Source organism: Dreissena polymorpha, chromosome 7, assembly GCF_020536995.1.
Source record: "Dreissena polymorpha isolate Duluth1 chromosome 7, UMN_Dpol_1.0, whole genome shotgun sequence".
Lineage (NCBI taxonomy): Eukaryota > Metazoa > Mollusca > Bivalvia > Myida > Dreissenidae > Dreissena > Dreissena polymorpha.
Window position 1 is genome coordinate 84926892 of NC_068361.1, and position 19551 is coordinate 84946442.

Below are 19551 nucleotides of genomic sequence, written 5' to 3' on the forward strand. Positions count from 1 at the left end.
TTATCAATTAGGGGTTTAGTGGTAATAACATGTGTAGTTTTGTGTCTTAGTGCAATAAGAAGTTTTTGGAATATTGATTTATCTTTTTTTTGCTATTTCTAAGGTGTTAAGTATTTTTGAATTGATTGGGTATCCAAATTAAAAATCTACATGTAGATTTCTTTTTTGCCTCATATATTGAACAGACGTTTATTTTCATTGAAATATTAGGTTATTGAACGCAAATGCATGTATTTTTAAGTGGTTTTCAAATGTGTAATACATTCTAATTTTAGATCTGTAATCAGAACGCCGTTGCATGTTTATTAAGCAAACAGACAGTACATTATAGACTAGATTAAATAGATACAATATTGCCGTAGACATTTTGAACAAGTTATGAAGTCAGTATCTATAATCACGGTGTTAAAGCGGTTCATTTACATCTCCGTAATTTATAACCCAAAATGAACCTTCTGCGTGGCGGTATTTGGCTCTCTTGTATAAGCATGATTTTACGAACTAGGGCACACATCTGGGAAACAATAAGCTTCATGATGTACCACGCACGGAGTATAATAATCATTAAGCCATGTAACAACGCCGTTGTTTTGTGAACACATTCAACAAAGAATGCAAAATAAATTGGCCATTCATTGTATGCGTAATAGTCTATGTAAATTTCTGTTTAGTGCAGTCCACAGTAGGAAATCTGTAAGCAAGAGTAACAAATTGTTTAAGTGAAAAAATAAAATGAACATATTTACTTATTTGAGAATGGTTACAGTTTTTGCTACATCTGTCTCTTGACCGTTGTACATTGAAATTCTATATAAAAGCACACACAAATTCTAATCAATACATCAAGTATTATGATGCCAATTTTGAAGTGCTTATTTATAGCAATATGTTGTACTAAACCATTTTAGAGTAAGCATAAGCTTGAGGACTATCAAACAATACCAATTACATGCACACGAATATTTTATTTATTTTATCAGAGGACAGTGTACCGTTGAGTGATTGAAATTTACGAAGAATGCATGTATTTGAGGTTTATTAAGATAATCCATTAATGGAACATAAAGCAAACGAGACAAATTTGTTAAACACAGATGTACACTTTCATGCAAATCGTTTTTTGAATCATTTGAAATGAATGAACTCCTCTACGTATCCTCTATGTTAGTCTGTATTTCATATGTACATTAATTATTCGCTTAAAATAAGCTTAGTTCACATGTTTTCACAAAATAAAGCTTCAATAGAAGTTTTAAATTAGACGTGAGTCTAATCACTCCCGTACATACTCGAGGCAGTTTGATATTATTTGAACGTTAATAAGTTATTAACGTAATCCTTTTCATGAATGCTTCTTTAAAAAATTAAAGAGCATTCTTATGTTTTATATTCAATAAAACGTGTTCGAGAATAAAACCTCAGACAGAACAAATTAAAATGTTTATTTTAATTATGCAACTATCATTCAGAATTTATATAGAGAGGGATAAATTATATTTTAAATACAGAAAATAATGACACAACGCATCACTGAAATTAACGTTCGTTTTATACTGTGTAGTTATGTGTTTCTGCACAATTTCCACTTGTTTCCTATAGAAAACTGACAGGTTTATTTAGAAAATGGCATGTTATATTAAAAATATAATGTCCAAGATGTTCCGTGAAACTTCTAACATTCTATTGTTTTGTTACGTTGAACTAACGAAATTTCGCTGTTAATTAACAACTGAGGGTTACAGGTATCGTAACGGAGTGGTTGTATGTTGGGTTATAAATAACGGAGAGCATACATAATCGCTTTAACACAATGATCATAAGCACTTCAAATTTAATGACTTAAGATAAGCTCTGAAATGAACTGTTCAACGTTAACTTGAGTTTACATTGCGATGTCTGGTGATGAAAATACAGGTTAGCGAAGTAAAGTTGTGTAAGATTAATTTGTTAGTCAATGTAAGCAACTTATTTTGGTGTATTTATATTTGAATGAACATATAACTCTTTGTACTATGTATTAATGCATGTTGGGGGATATTGTTATAACTGACACTTTATTTCTTGTTGTTGTTGTAGTTCCTGCTTTACACTCTCTTTAAATGTCTATAAGTCAAGTATGTTACTTATTTAAGTTTATTGTTTATGGTGTATTTAGCTTTTTCTAAGGCTCTATTTATATCATCTATCGACATTATTTGTATGATATAATTTACTTTCTTTACTTTTGAAATAACAGTTATCAATATTGCATACACTAAATCTCTCTGTCGCCAACGTTCATCTCATTGTGAATATGCATTTATTTTGCAAAAAGCATGTATTGCTGATTATGTAAATTAATAAATCACTGATATTAGCCATGTTGCATCAATAGCATATTGACTAAAATGTTTCGATGCTTTAATATTATAACATATTTTGAAATGCACCAATGAATATGGGGCAAACAAAACAAGTCCATATATGTATACGATCTGGTGTTAATTATTGCATTCCTCGCGGGCTAACGGTCTTATTTATTATTTTATAAACATCTTCATTTTTGAGATGTCTGCATAAATACAACTCAGCTAAGGAATGTCCGTTTAGATTTTAAAATTTCTAACCGGGTGGTCAAGATGAATGTTCAGCGTAAAATACTACGACTGCATGAATGTGACTTCCTCTGTTAGTTGTCATCAACGGAATCTCAATATGTCTTCGAAGACCGTTTCACAAACATTAATATATTCTTTTTTAATTAAGGTATTTCGATCGGAAGTGACGAACTAGCAAACGTTCGTGCACGTGCAGATCCCTACAATATCGGAAATAATCAAGCTGGTAATCTTGATCATAAAACTTGAAGTGCTAAATAGTTTGACGTCAACCACTACCATGTTGATTTTTTATGGGTAGTTTACAATATGGCGGACAGTGGGTTATGACTTTTTTAAACACACTTCTCTATAAATCGTTGTATCGTAACGGCAATAATATGCTTTATGTACATTTTAATAAAAAAGCAAAAAAGGCTGTCAATATGTTCTTTAGCCCAAATTACGATCAAGTGTATGGTAGAATATACATGTATTTGTCTTTTTTAATAAGATGATAGCGGACATGAATTTCTCTCCTGATATCGTTTGTTTTAAAGTGTATCTATGTCCCCGTAATAAAAACATATAGAAGCTTCGCAAAGAGATTAACTTTACCATCAAAGTTTTCTCAATGAGTTTCGCGTTATTGCTCATCTATTGTGATTTATATATGTATATACATGTATATCAACCTTTATAGCAAGCAACACGCAGTCGTATTGTTAACTATATTATATGTTATTGAATATGTTCTTGCAACCCACGTCTACGACGTAACTACATGGATATTACAAAGTTAAAAAGGCATTTATTTGATTCGCTTGAGGACAATCGATCGGATTTAAAGTTTTAAGTTGCAATGAAATGGCTCTGGTTAAAATAACGGTTAAAATTCCTTAAATAGGCTAACGTTACATCTTTTTATCATTTTTTCTACAAGATACATCGATTAAAAACACTATAATCATGAACCATTTCCGAATGGAAAAGCCTTTCCGATGATGTCGAAAGTTTGATATTGATTAACAAAAATCCATTATTTAAATTTAGAAGAGCGCATCCAAATATTACTTAAATACAACAGAACAAAGTGTGTGTTTTTTTCGGACAAGTACAGACATTACCGAAATATTTGCGAAGAAATTATGAATGCGATATATAAAAAACCACCCCTTCTATTAAAACTATTAAAAAAGGAGATGATTCTTTTAAACCATTGAAGAAAACCGCTGACGTCGTTCATACATTTATAATCAAAAGTAAACAATTTGATAGATAGCTTTGGTTCTAAACTTCATTGTACATTACCTTCGACGTCATATCTCTGCAATTATTAATGCTTACTGTTATACTCAATAATGGCGAATGTCAAAAGTCGTCAGCCTTACCCTCACATCGATTGTTTTCCTGTCGTGTGCATATATTCATCTATATAATCATCTATATTAGTCAACGATTTTAAGAATATTTACGATCGTATTGTTGATCAAGCATTGCTATTAAGATATCGAAAGTAGAAAACACCCAGTAGAGAATATACTTATATCAATAACTTATTGGCTAGAATTTTTGTGTGCATTTTTATAATACTAGTAAATTGTTACATATTTTTAAATGCACATATGAATAGGAGGCATACAAAACAATCGCATACACGACCTTTTATTGATGATACAATATATTTAATGTAAAAATAACGAAATAGCTAATATCATTAGAGTAAAAATCATTTCTTACATGCCACATTAGGGAAAACTTTATTGAAAATGTTCATTTGATTTGTTGTTGAATATGTTATCTCATTAGAAAATCATCAAGAATAATTGAAGGCAAATAACGCATGTACGTGTGTTAATGTAAACGTGATTCTTAAATCAATAGTCTTTTTAATCCGACTTTATGCTTATCCGAGTAGGATGTAGTGTTTTTAGGCTACTTAAATACATACAACTTTTACAGAACAAAATGATCTTAATGCGTTACATGCATGCATACTTGATCGTCAAAGAAATATACTATCAAATCTATGACAAAATTAGTAACAACTTTTCATTCCGGTTTTCCTTTTTTCCAGAGCGCGGCCCATATTTAAATAATATCTTTTAAATATTTTAAATATGCTTATGTTTAAATTATCAGATGCCACTGAAACGAAAGACGAACAAAAGAAGACAAATAAAGTACTTCTTAGGGAAATTGCCGATTTGTGCAAACGGTAAAATAACATTTGATTGTTTTCACATGTAACGTTATATCGATTCGCTTGTCTGACCTGCCCAACTGATCACATGCCTTTTCTAATTAAGAATGTTTAAGAATGTTTGTCACGTCCTTCAGAGATATACAATTTCTTCCTATAGACGAAAAATTAAAGTTAAATAAAACTTTGTTTGCAAAACGTTTCTATCCGTGTGTTGTGTGTTCCGTTTATTATAGAGAAGACAGAAAGACACCTGAGGTTATTTTACTTCTTGGAAGCACCGGTGTAGGAAAAAGTTCGATGGTTAACACAATCATCAAGGCCTTGACCGGAAAATATTTCTACAAAGCTAAGTCTGGCCGAGGACGTGAAGGCTCAGTTACGCTTACGTTTGATTGGTATGTGAGAACGATGTTTAACCAGGTTTATATATTTATATATATACATAATTAAGATGTAAATCTACAAATGTCTGTTAAAAAAAGTGATATTCAAACCTTTCATTCCGCTTGCCATTTTTATTTGGATTGATTCGAATACTCAATTTAATATCCAGTAGGGATAAAGAGATATATTTTCATGTTAAATAGCTTACCTTAAACACATACACTAAAATAAATTTGTCTCAAGAAAGAACGTTTTAAAAAGGGAACTGTATGGTTTAGTTTTTAGTCAATAATTTTGGTGTAAGACCGGTAAATACATGTTTTTGTTTTAGGTTTGACCACTGTGGTATTGCGGAGTGTGATTTACAGAGTTTACAACAAGAGGTCATTGGAGATTGCTGGCAACAGTTACCAAACATTATTGACGCGGATGGAATGGGATTCCAGGATTCACAAGATATTCAAGAAATATTGGAGGTGGTTTTGGGAGGTATGTGCTTATTTCGATTAACATCTTCAGATACCCATGTTAGACACATACAACTCATTGCAATGCAATACATAAGTGTCAATGAAAGTAAAATCGGTATCCAGCTATATTTAAAACAATCTCCATAAAGGTGCGAGTAAAATTATCGACTTGAATGTATACGTTTTATCTTTCAGGATTCATTCCACCTGAAACATCTATAACGCATTTACAAAAGCTTTAGAGCGATAACTATGTTGGGTGTTTGAGAGAAATATACATCAATTGTCGCAAGGAATGGAAGGTTTCGAAAGTCGTGTTTGTCGCAACTTGCAGTCAAATGCTTCCAACTGGTTTGGTAGATGTTATTAAAAGAATATTGAAAACGTTTGATCCCAAGACTGGGTATCTACAATGTAAGCCCTATATTCACTGTATTTACTTGAACAGCTATTTATGCAATATGTTTAATAAAACACGTCTATTTATTCTTCACGCACTGTGTAATTATTGACAAGAAATCATTATATATATATATATATATATATATATATATATATATATGTTCTATCGGATGACCGCTTTGTTAAAGTTTTACATTTCCAATAAATGTATCGTTTTATTAGAAGTGGTCTGTAGCATTGTCTGAGTTTAAATCCTACAGGACAAAGTCAGCGAAAAATATCGTTTTGCTTTGTACACTTTTCATACTTTTAACTCACCACTTTTTTAAATAAAGAAATATCGCAAAAAACTTGAAAAGAAACACATTAATCACTTGTTAATGTCTCATCGACTTTTGTTTGAATTGATCCACAGGAAGATGAAAGCAAATCAAACACGCAATAGCACTTTAATAGAAAATCACCAAATAGCGTTATTTAAAATATTTGACTAAGAATAAGATCCTTAATACATGTTTTAACATTTACAAATTAAGTATCATGTATCATGTCCTCGTTTTACGTTCTTTGCATGATTCAATCAAACGCTTGGCTCTTAAGTGACCCAGCGTCATTTATAAAAATATGTTTATACAGACGTGTAATATTTTCAAACGACAAAGCATGTATTCTCAAATTGATACCATGAATATGTTTCGACTTATTATAAATATTTAGCGTTTTAAGTGTGATTGAGTAGATCTATTGATATATCTTAACAATCCATTGGAGTATACGTCGTTCTTCTCATCTTAATAAACTGCTTTTTTACATCAGACGATGCTGACGTATTCATAGTCATCACCAAATGTGATTTGGTTCAGGGAATGAAGAGATTCCCGAAAGCAGTACCTGAAGAAAACGCGACAGAAATAATAACAGCGGCTCAGTTCGAGAAAACAGAAGAAAAGGTTGCCAATGTGTTTAATATCACAGGAGTTCAAAAACACACCAGTATTCACTGGATGAGCTACGTCGGTGATAGTGAGGATGATCCTTACATTGACAATATCGCCCTGGAGTTTATCAAGAAGATGATGCAACCAAAGCGACAGAAGAATCAAATTAAACTTGATACAATGCCATTGATAATGAGATTAAAACTAAAGCTGAAAAAGTTTAAGACGCATATTTATGAAATGTGTGCATTGATTGTTTGCATAATTGCAGTCGTTTATGTCGTCAAGGCTATATGTACTCCATTGAAGATTTAAGCTCAAGCGTCTGACGAACTTTGAAAAGGACTTCATTCACCTTCAGAGACATGTTTGTTGTTGATTCAAAGTGCCTGAATGTATACACATTATCGAAATAGTTAACATAAGATAACATATACATTCTATTACTTACAAAATATCCAAAAAGTTAACATATGATAACATATACATTATATTACTTAGTCTGTACACAATACTTTCACACGTGTCGGATTAGCACTTCCGAGCTGTTTGTAAGAAGGTTTAGCATCCATGTAATTGATACAAACATCGATAGTGTGTTTCCTTAATATTTCTTTTACGGCAGGCACAGATTACTTATAAGTACAGGGTTAAGTTCATTAACCTCAGCTGCCAACAATGTCAACTATGCAATTTGAGCTCTCAGTTATACCCGTTACAAACTCGGCCCATGTGTTTTAATACCAGAAATGGCATGAGATAATGTACCTGTTTAAATAATCCCCAAAATAATGCTGAAATTTCCTCAAAAATGTTTGTTTCCACTAATCAAACGGACCATAATTTGTTAGTACTGATCCTCAATTCGTGTTTGCTATACCAGATCATAATTATTTTGCCTTGTGGAAATAGCCCATCTTTTGCCAACTCAAACAGGCCATAAAGTGCATGTGGTTTATCATGAGCCTAACATCCAGTTTAAAGGCATTTTCATTAATCGCCTTTTACACTTGCACTCTACTGAAACATGACTTTAAACACTCAGTTGCGGAAATAGTATGCGTTTATGCTTCGATAAATGAATAAATGATTTGTTTTTCTATGACTTTAGAGATTTCTGGGACGTAAATTGATTCATATGTTTGGTACGAAAGATGTATGGTAATCTTATTTTATATTCTAAAATAACCAAACGGAGAAGCAGATATTGCAAATATAAAAGTTCTTAATCGAATATAACTTCTTTTCAATTAGTCATTAATATAATAAACTCGTTTAAAAAAAGTGTTCTTCATTTATTGAAATTCAATGTTTTTTATTCTGTGTGAGCGCATTGATGCGTATTATAATAGTCTTTTTAATAAAAACTGTAATTTCTGACAAATACATATTGGATAGAACTCAAAATGCATGTTCTGGCATTATGGCCATATCTTCCATCGTAACACCGGATTATTATCTATGACAAAGGCCTATAGGCAAGAAAAATTATGAATTCCAATTTTTCTCAAATGTTATGTTGTTATTTGTTCTTAACTCGTATTGGTGCGTTTTTTCCGGTTTTATTCATAGTTTTGTTTAAAAGTGTACTAAAACTTATTAATTTGCATTTTGAATAATCGGATCAAAGGTTAGAATTTTATGCGGCTAGAGCTATATTGATCGTTTGTGTTTCGATGAAATGACAATAAAACAATCGTAAAATCATTAAAAAGTTGTACACCCAATATAGGCCTGTATCCAACAACTACGAGATAAACATGTTAACAAAACTTAAGGATATGTCATACGAGGGAAGACTTACATTTATTAAACTACCCACTTTGAAATTTCTTCGATTGCGAGGAGTTATGATAGAAACATACAAGATGTTTAACACTATATATGGCAAGCAATCAACAGCTGGAATTTTAAGTCTGAATAATAACAAACAACTAGAATGCACCCTTTAAAAATCATAAAACACAGATGTATACGTGACGTTCGCAAGTCAGAGGCATGGAACTTGGTCGAAGACCTCGCAACATCACCGCGAGCAATTGTATGCAATTTCAATTGTGTACCAATAGTAAAAACAGTGTTGTTGATATGTTGCGCACTTAAACTTATTCAGATTTTAAAGTACAAAAAGAGGTAAATTTCTGCTAAATTTCCGGTCCGAGTTATGGAAATTGGTCCATGACCTTACACAATGACTCCGAACACACTTGTTTATGTTTTAATTGAACAGCCGAAGTAGAAACAATTAAATGGAGAATTTTGACGTTTACCTGGACGCCGGGGTCGACATTTGGGTGAGAATTTTAACGCGGACAATTCGTTGAATAGTCTAGATAAAATACTGATGACTGCGTTTACATGTGTACTAAGTTGTTGGCTAAAGATAAGCTTCCCTGAAAACTATTTAGACAAGTCAGAGTTAAAAGAATATATTATGGTATATATTAGGATGATACTTAGCGAGTAGTCTGACTTCAACCAATCAATTGTTTCATAAATGTCAATGACATAATAGCAAATGGTTTGCCAGATATTAAAACGTTGTTTTCAAAATAGCGTTCAATCATTTCGTCGTCTTTGCAATCGAATACTGCGCTAGATGCATTGATTAAACTTATTAGTTATCTATACCACAAAGAAAAGCATGTGAATAAACATACAAAATAACAACATAACATTTTCAAAACATTGATGAACTTTGCAGTTTTTTTAGTACCAAAGCATGAAATCTCTAACAACAACCGATAATCTGAACTAAGACAAGATAAACACAAATTAAAATGATTGCTAACATTAACCCAGCACTCTCATTATTGTGATTTAAAAAATGAAACAAACACATTGTACAACAAAGTAAAAATACATATAGCAAAACCATTACATAACATCTCTGACATTGTATTATTACTTTGGCCAAGTGTGAACAAAACAAGTTCACAATGAATTCTTTGCGTGGAAAAACAAAAAGAACACACTTCCTGGACAAAAATATTGTAGAAAAACAAAACAAAACAAGAGGGCCATTAACTCTAAGGCGCTCACTTGAGACCCGAATAATATTAACTATTGTAAGAATGTGGAGTTAAGAAGTAATAAAAGTACTTAATTAAAGATAAATATTTAATATCTAAGCATATTTTGTTTTCGACCTCGGCCTACATATCATTAGAGTTAATGATTTTACCAATTTCAAGAAGATTGGAACAAATCGATGCGACTTATAGAGTGTAAACAAAACATTTTGTATTGGACCTCGTTTCCTGATTTTTGACGTCATGTGACCAAGATTTCATTAGGACACAGTTTCATGATATTGGACAAATAAAGAAAACTGTCCCGCATATTTGTTCAAGATGACGCAAATATTTGCAAACTTAGATATTATTAGAAAACAATTCTGACCAAGTTTCATGAAGATTGGACACAAAATTTGACTTCTAGAGATTTAACAAGGTTCCGCTATATTCATCTAAGAAAAACTGCCTCGCCCCTTGGCAGCCATATTTTTCGACGAACCACAACACTTTTCAAACTCGGGAAAACTATTAAAAGTACAAATGGTCTGACCAAGTGCATGACGATTGGACTAAAAATGTAAATTATATAGTGCTCACAAGGTTTCTCTAGAGCAATACAAGGAATATTACCCAGACCCTTCGGTGGCCATGTTTTTCGACGAACTGGAACCATTTTTGCACTCAATTTAGACATCATTAAAACAAATGTTTCGAAAAAGTTTTAAGAAGATTCGACAATTAACTTGACTTATATAATGTTAATAAGCTTTTTCTCCAGATTGACCTTAAGACCTAGTTTTTAAACCTCATGCGACCAAGTTTCGAACTCGATAAAGACAAATGTTCTAACCATACACATGTAGATTGGACCATAAATGTGGCTTCTAGACTGTTTACAAGATAAATTTTGACGACACACGACGCATGACGGGCCAATTGCGATCACAAAAGACCGTTATGCTCAAGTGAGCTAAAAGGGATTATGTCTGGAATTTCATTTTCCGACACATCAAAACACGTTTTATAATGCTCGATCGAACAATGTCTACAGGATGGACCACACTCTGCGTAAAGCACATCAGAACAAGACATGTCTAAGATTGGAATCCTCAAGGCACAATATGATGGCCAACAAATTCCTGGCGTAGAGCACTAGACATTAGAGCTGCTCAGAACGGAATAGATGGGGTGCTGAGTTTAAGCCCGATGCTCCGATCAGAAAGACAAGGACTTGTTTCGTCCATTACTTTCGTGGAGGCTTGACTAATCAAAGTCCATTACCAGCTTTGAAGCTGGACTAATAAAGAAAGTCCATGGCTAGCGTGGAAGCTGGACTAAGTATATTACTAGCTTGGAGGCTGGACTCATAAAATAAGTCACTTACTGTTAGGTCGCTTGAACAGTTGTTACAGTCCAAGCATACTTATTATATATAGTATGCACTCTATGAAACTTTAAACGCAACAATTCGTGTTAAAGCGAACAATACAGAGCTAGATATAACACTGGAAATACACTTTTAATAATTTACTTTATTTATTTAGCGAGTGTCTTCTATGTGTAAATTGTTACTTAAATACCTTATCTCAAAATAGTATCACATCACCTCAAATGCATTAACAACGTATTGTACATGAAATATGATTTGATAATAAAATTTATAATTTATATTTGAAAATTTCACCAAATAAATGCATTATGACAGGCCATTTATTTATTCATGCATACGTATCAAAACACAATTATATTAATTATGCTTAAATTGTGTTTGTTTTTTTCTTAAGATATTTAACAAAATTGTATGGCCTAGAAACTTGTGTGTATTGTCCATAAATAATTTATTGTTGTATATTTGGCAAACAGATCCATGAGACAAAATTTACAATTAACATTGGTATATACAGTGCATTAAAGCAAAAGCAACAAACAAACAGAAATGTTGGTGCAAACCTACAGAATGTTGTTGAAAATTCTAATATTTTAATCTAAATGACCTTCAAGGGACTTGGTTAAACATTCCTGAAGTAAATGATTCAATACAGCTTTTTTTTTTAAAGCTACTGTAGTGATAAATATGTTTTCGAAATTATGAAAAGCATAATATGCGTGTTGTTATTTTATTATGTTATCCAAAAACCTTACTGTAAATAATCTGTAAAATCCAATTTTAACATGTTCAGTTTTGCAATAATTGCTCTAAAACCTTGAGCTTTCTAAAACAAGTTTATGGTGGTACATTTTAATGCATATCATTTAATATACGTGATACATATTTATCATCAATACAGCAAACCCAATTTGATCGTATACCTTGGACGATTTAAACACGCCTCCCTTTCAACATCCGCATCTTTATACTGACTTGGACATAATCATGTAAAGGAATGCGATGATAATGGCTACAAAGATTTCATTCATCCACCTCTCAGCGTTCTTGTCATCTCTACTCGAGGGGTGACAACTGGTGAAGGCTTGTTTTCCACTTGATGTTTACTCCGCCTCGGCTACATCATCTGCCGCACGAACCTAAAAGCGATGTTCTCGATGAAAGGGTTTTCCTCGCTGTGACCGTCCACGTAGCTCACCCGGCGGATGCTGTTGTGCTTTAAGGAGCCGTCGATGCTGAAATGTGTGGCCACTTCGCGTTCTCGTGCAAGAAAGTCTTTCATGATTATCGTTTTGTCATCTTGAGAATCGGTCTCAAAGCTGCTCTGCTCCTCAACTAAATCAAATTTAGTGATGGCTACGAACACGTCGATATCGACTGGAATGTAAACAAAAATAATAATGAATGTCTATTACTTTATTTACCATGGACAATATAATGCAGCAAAAACGCAGACAACTAAAGACACCGATATACAATAAATATACCTCCCACGCCAGCAAGTTTCAAGTTATTTACCATGCGCATGCCGATTCGTAAAGGTAAAACTTTTTTCCGTATATTGGGTTAAAAACAATAACGATGTAAACTGACATCTAGTAAACATTTTAGACTACGAGTGAGATTTTACACAAAATTACTTACAAAACAAGATGGTACATCAAAAACACATCATTACACGTTTAAACCCTGTGTTCGGAATAAAAGCTAACGGGGTTTTGATACTTCTGTTAAAAAGCAAGCCTGACTTACATTTCGACAAACCCGTCCTCCTGTCAAAGGGTTTAAGGACATCGTTGACACATTCAATCAAATTGGCTGGAAGGGCCTGCGTACAACTGGCGACAAACACAACCTTGGTGACCTTCCATTCATCGCGAGGGCTGGTGTAAAATCGCTTAAGGCAACCTACTCCTTGTTCGGCTTGCTGATCTTGCAGAAAAGTAACGGGGGTGCCTGGAGGAATGAAGCCTGGAAAAAGTGCACACAATAGTAATCAGAAATTCCACAAACAATAAAATCATTATCATTCGTGGCGCATAAATTTGTGTTGATTTCGTGGGTTAAACGATCAACGAATATCATACAAACAGACTGGAAAATAAACGACGCAAATTCCTCATTTGTACCGTATACAGAAATCGACGATTTAACGTGTCCACGAAAGTCATTTTCGAAAAACCGAGAAACTTCATGCCAAAGAATATAAAAGTGCAATACTTGGGAAAATCAGCTTTTCCATATGTATAAGTAACGCTGAACTATAGCTTGAACAGATGGTAGTTTCTTTCAAATTATTATAATAGAGGTGGTAAAAGATTTTAAACGATACCGCCAAAAGATGTTTTAGCACTCCAAGGTTTTTCTCCCAAATCTTTCAAATACTAGTTTAAGTCTATTGTGTACATATAGAATTAAATCGCAAGTGCAGATAAAATACAAAATGAGAACTTCCACGAGAGTAGAAAATAAACTGAAGGACCTAATAATCTTCAAACATACACAACGGCATACAAGTAAAATATAGAGAACATAAATTAAAATACAAATGTAAATTGTTCAATACATAGTATGTGAATCATAAAAATATAGCTTTTCAATAAAACCATTTTTGTATTAGAACCTTTTTATCAAGGAACCAGAAAGTGGTAAATTGAATATGATTACGCTTAGAATTTACCTCCGAAATTCTGCACTATTCTCGTTACCCTTTCCGGCTGCATATATTATAGTGGGCAATTTTTTTTGGCAAAACATTTACTAAACGCATCGTTTTGCAAATCTTGGAGTTCAAATTTCTCAATGCCACAGTGTATGAACCTATAAATGTAAGAAAAAAACATCGATATTCTTATCTAATCGATATAGTACTAGTATGTATAATAAAAGAAAATACAATGTACCGTACGTGTATTGATATATCTAACTGAGCTATATGTATATTGTTACTTTCAGATGCGGTCTATACATGTCACGGTTTATTTTGTCAACGAACGTATTGATTCTATAACAATCTACCATTGAAGTGTAAGTGTTTTCGTATCAGCAATCCCATGACCCGTCTTGGCTTTGGGGGAGTACTTTTAACACAATGCTTTGATGATTGTGTTCACCATTGAACCTTTCCCCACACCGGTCGCTCCGAGGAGGAACAGCACTTCCGGCGTCTTTCTGTCCGGACTATACACAAATAAATCCAATAGGAAGTTATGGTATGCCAAAATTTCTTAAACATGTGATTTTAACGTGTTCTGTCTTTAAAGAAAACTACCATCCGTGTCTCTGGTGCGTTATAACAATCTGAAGGTTGTACGGGAAAGAGTTCTTGATTTCAAAACGATATCACACAGAGTCTCATTCCTCGTATATGTATGAACTGTGACAGTTTTAACACAGTGAATTAAATGCTTGTTTGAACAAAGGTTTATTTTATCATTTAATACAGCCATGCATCAATAAATCGTATCTAACGTTCTTCTATGTACTCTCTCTTGCCGACTAAGATTTACAAAACATGTCTGAGAAATTATAGTTAAGTGTATGTGCCATAGACATTTACTAAAACAATCATCATTTAACGAAAACTACATCAAAACATATTTGTAACATCAATGCTAATCCGTTATTTGTCCCAATTATGTAATTTAAATGACACAATATTGCCTTTAATTCTGCTTCTGTTGCAAACACTGACCTAATAAAGCAGTGATCGTATAAACTAGTTGATCTCCGGCATTAGATCACGTGACGTGGTTTACCGTCAGTTCATATTCCTATCAACGATTTTTATGTTCTAGAATTTGACATTTTAAAGTGTATTGAGACGCAGCATGAACGCTATAGTTTATATAGAGAATACATGGTTGGTGACGAGATGGAGAAAGTTTATAAGCATTGGATTAACATTGTCAATGAGGTTTATAAAATTGAGTTATTGCATTCTAATAATAAAAATATCACATTCTTAATTCGTTTATATTTCTTCTTGTGATAATTTTAAGTAACACAGTCTGTAACTTTTTACCACTTCGCTTACTCAGCCAGGTAGTGCCTAATACCGTTAGAAAACCACCATGAATTGCCCTGAACAAATTGATAATGACCACAGACCACAGAGGCATGATTCCTAGGTAATTAATTTCCCTCTTACTGGGCTCTATTCCAGATGTTAATATCAGTGGTCAGTGATAAAAGCTATATGAACTGTTAAATATATTTATTTCACAATAGGATTATTGAATGCATGTTTTTAACAATTAACACAAAACATGTAATTTAAATGGGAACTTCCTATCAAAACAAGATTACATAATAATACACTTTATATAATCATATTAAAGATATTTTAACACATATCATATGGATACTCTATGAAACCAATAAAGAAATAATTTCAATTATAGGTTTCTGGAGATAGAAATCATAATCAGAATAACCTTCCAAATCAAGATTTACCTTTCTTGTTTGAAGAGTACATTTATCAAGATTTTATCATTTTCAGGCTTTATGTATTTAAACGATGTCAGAAAATTGAAAATAAAACGATAATTGAATAATACACAATTTTAATGAAACGTAATTCTCACACTCGTACATATATACATTTGATACATTTTCATATTTGTAAATTGTTTACTGTACATTAGCCTTCTGTTGAATAATATGTTTATAAAATTAATACAAGTAAACGGCAATACCCAATATGTACAGTAAAGTCAGTATGAACGTGTATATGCTCTTGACAGTATTGTCTTAGCATTCAATAAAAAATCACCTAACAAGTGATGAAAATGTAGTATGAGAAAACACCCACAGACGCTCAATTAGTGATAGACGTAGTTGGCACAATGAAACAAAATTCACAATGCTTAGTTTGCGCGGTAATCAAACTTTGATACATCTCCATTATTCTAAATTTCTCTTATGTTCAACTATGTTGAAAATAACATAAAAATAGTATACTGCAGAACAGAACAGAACAGTTTATTGAGTAAATCAAGGCCTACGGCCCATAATACATAGCATAATGATATAATAATATAAATACAATGCAATTTAAGAGTTGTGTCAATGATATATAACATAATAACATCAAAATTAATTATACAGTTTCAAAGGTTGTGCATTTTCAAATTTCACACGGCGAATGGCAGGCTTGTCGTAACTCCTAATACATAAGACCCGTTTTCGCAATACGCGGCTCAGTTTCAAAAGCACGTCCAATAACATGACGACAGTATTCGTATAAATGAAAAAAAAGTCTTGATAACAATTACAAAGATTATGAAAAATAAGAAAACGAGTTGGAACTCGGAACTCCTAAGACATAAGACCTGTTTTCGCAATACGCGGCTCAGTTTAAAAGCACGTCCAATAACATGACAACAGTATTCGTACTAGAGCTTTGTCACAGACGTGACGTGACCCAGTACTGTTATAGTACTGTTATAGAATGTTAAGTAATAGATTATATATATATATATATATATATATATATATATATATATATATATATATATATATATATATATATATATATATATATATAAGCAAATGGCAATACCAATATATAACACTATTATTTGAAGTTGGAATAAGACATCAAATTCGGAATAAATTTAGTTTTTTCAACAGTGCATAATATGCAGCTTTACAAGTTGTATTTATTTAGTTTAACAAATTATAATTAATATATAAATATAACTTGCATAATAATATAATTACATCATTTTAATTGATTTTACTTCAAAACCGGATTTTTAATTGATTTTTTTTATTTCACTTTGTTTCTTTAAAATTTGTGCTATTCACCGCCTTGGTGTGGACGCAAGTATGCGTTTCCGCCGTTTTCCACTTTGAGGTGTATTGTCTGGGTCTTTTATTTCGGGCTGGTGGAGCAATGAATTCAGGCAGGTCTGTCAGAGTTTGAAAACTTGACTCGGGTCCGAAGTCATATTCTATTTCACCAGCTGAGATTTTTCTGAGACAGGTACTTTGTAAGAAGTTGGGTATCGTAGCATTGTGTGTTCCCATTATTTCTAGATATTTAATCTGTAGATTCTAAGCAGCTGTGCAAGTCTCAATACAGCAGACTCCGGCGGGAGCCATTTCCTGGGATCTGCAGTTCTAACGCCACTTTTCTGGGTTGCATCAAGTTTCTTCGCGATGGTTAGCGCTCTTACCTCCTCATATGAGATTTTCGTGTTGACATATTTCTTTGGGCAGTAAAGAGTCCTGATCGCTGCATAAAAAGAGATTGGCTCTGAAGTGTTGGTTTTGAATAATCGTTTACATTACCGTGTCATGGAAAATTTGATGGCATTTTGGGAAAAAGAATGTCTGCCTCGTGGAACCTTGTTTTTGAAACAAGCTTATACAGTTCAAACGACGATAGGCAGTCTTCTTTTTCTTCACTACTGTCACACAATACTTCTTTCTGAATTTGAAGCGCTAGTTTTTTTGCAAGCCTGTGATGTATCGATTTGCGCAAAACAATATTGTAGAACAGAAAAACAGGTATAGTATCCTTTCCATTTATGGAAGTTATTCCTCCTGTGTACTTTTGTAGAGAGCGTTTTAAATTAAATCTTCGTAATCCTTCCTCAGTCTTTGTTAAAACAGAACACAAATCCTCGAAATATATGAAATTCTCAAATGAACTTGAGCCAGGATCTTGTTCTCTTTCTATCTTAAATGCTTTTTTGAAAATTGTATTATCAACCAGTATAGAGCACCTGAAAAAACAACAAATTAATCAACTTTAAAGTATATAATTTCTCCTAAATCAGCAAACATTACAGAAGTGCAGTTGCTGTCTTTTTCAATATACACTGGTAACTAAACTGGTAACTCATTGTCGGCTCGGGTACTACTTACATGTACCCCTGGTACTCTTTAGTATACGTACATGTACATGTGTACCCCAGGCACGGTAAATATACTTAAACATAACTGGTCGATATTAGACTGTACCCGAGTTGAATTCCCGCACAAAATCCGATGTCGTAAAGCGTGCTTAGACCATTTTACCGTGAAACGATATTGCTTAATATCTTAAACAAACTTTTCTTTAAAAAAAACTGCATCAAAATGCTTTTTGATTAAAGATTTTAATAATATACAGAGGCCATTTAACAGAAAATTAACAGAAATGTAAAAATAATTAATTTAAATTAATAGCCGAAAACGACCGATTTAGTGTTAAAATAACGGGTACATTTATGTATATTGACCGTACCCGGGGAACATGTAATATACTTAATGGTACCCGGGGTACATGTAAGTAGTACCCTAGCCGACAATAAACAATCGAGCGTAAATAAAACAACTCCCAACATGTGCAGCTAAAACCCATAATTGATATCTTGGTTTGGGCACATTTTGCGCGAACCTACCATATATCCCGTGAAAATGTCTTAATTTCGTGAGTTTTAATTATACCATTTTTTTCATATTTTAACACCACAAAAAGGAACTAAATTAAAACAGAGAGAATTGCATTAATAAACAAAAACAATTTATCAAACGAAATTTAAAAGATTAAAAAGTTAACTTACCATAAATTACAAATTATGCCAGTCAATATTTACACTCTTTACCGATTGCACAGCTCTGTAATTTCAGTAAGTATAGCCTTGTTTTCTTCCTGGATTTTGGCCCAAGCCTGGTCGACATCTTTTGCATATACATCTGGATAACAGGAATAAGACACATAATCATAATGGTTTAAGTTACAGGATACACTTAACTGAATTGGTCCGTATAACATTTAAGAGTGTCGACATCACATGGACCGTAAAAAAAATTCTCTCCCTCTCTCTCTCTCTCTCTCGCCCCTCTCCCTCTCTCTCTCTCTAAAAGTGTGTAATACAAAGTTTTCATATTCAGTAATTTCGACTAACTGGATAAACAAACATTAAACAGTCTTACAGTTTTGCTTATTTGTAACATGACATTTTTCCCCCATCATTCAAAGTGTTTGCGCTTTAAATGTTAACTACTAATATATGTATTTCCCTTGAGAATATGACACTATTAATTTGATTGATCATCAGTACTTGTATATTTTGTATTGCCATATGCTATTGCATAATTGTTTTATTTCCAAATTTAACTGCAGAATGAGCGTCTCTGATTAGTGCTGAGTCGAGTGTTTGTCTCGGTCTCAGAAG

At 32.8% G+C, this 19551-nt stretch overlaps 2 protein-coding genes across 6 annotated transcripts; one reads left to right on the forward strand and one right to left on the reverse strand.

The window, feature by feature from the left end:
• The first annotated feature begins 1836 nt into the window (after positions 1-1836).
• On the forward strand, positions 1837-7469 carry LOC127837596 (uncharacterized). Of its 5 annotated transcripts, none has more exons than XM_052364854.1 (6): positions 1837-1914; positions 4719-4794; positions 5016-5177; positions 5498-5655; positions 5832-6050; positions 6855-7469. In XM_052364854.1, the coding sequence occupies exons 1-5, from the start codon at positions 1893-1895 to the stop codon at positions 5876-5878; spliced, it is 465 nt and encodes a 154-aa protein (XP_052220814.1). In that variant the 5' UTR covers positions 1837-1892; the 3' UTR covers positions 5879-6050; positions 6855-7469. The 5 variants fall into 5 exon arrangements, 2 of the variants coding, with proteins under 2 accessions (XP_052220814.1, XP_052220813.1); XM_052364853.1 differs by having other exon boundaries at positions 1877-1933; XR_008029348.1 differs by having other exon boundaries at positions 1880-1956; positions 5016-5202.
• Positions 7470-12416: 4947 nt separating this feature from the next.
• On the reverse strand, positions 12417-14103 carry LOC127839890 (uncharacterized). Its single transcript, XM_052368283.1, has 3 exons — positions 14061-14103; positions 13133-13351; positions 12417-12757 (listed from the first exon to the last, which is right to left on the reverse strand). The coding sequence occupies exons 1-3, from the start codon at positions 14101-14103 to the stop codon at positions 12498-12500; spliced, it is 522 nt and encodes a 173-aa protein (XP_052224243.1). The 3' UTR covers positions 12417-12497.
• Between the last annotated feature and the right edge of the window lie 5448 nt (positions 14104-19551).

Coding starts and splice junctions, on each gene's coding strand:
- LOC127837596 (XM_052364853.1), top strand. CDS start 1,903: ATGAAAATACAGGTTAGCGAAGTAAAGTTGT. Junction 1,934..4,718: donor GGTTAGCGAAGTAAAGTTGT/GTAAGATTAATT, acceptor TTAAATTATCAG/ATGCCACTGAAACGAAAGAC. Junction 5,656..5,831: donor ATTGGAGGTGGTTTTGGGAG/GTATGTGCTTAT, acceptor TTTATCTTTCAG/GATTCATTCCACCTGAAACA.
- LOC127839890 (XM_052368283.1), bottom strand. CDS start 14,103: ATGCAGCCGGAAAGGGTAACGAGAATAGTGCAGAATTTCGGAG. Junction 13,352..14,060: donor AATAGTGCAGAATTTCGGAG/GTAAATTCTAAG, acceptor CACTTTTTCCAG/GCTTCATTCCTCCAGGCACC. Junction 12,758..13,132: donor GAGGACGGGTTTGTCGAAAT/GTAAGTCAGGCT, acceptor TTTACATTCCAG/TCGATATCGACGTGTTCGTA.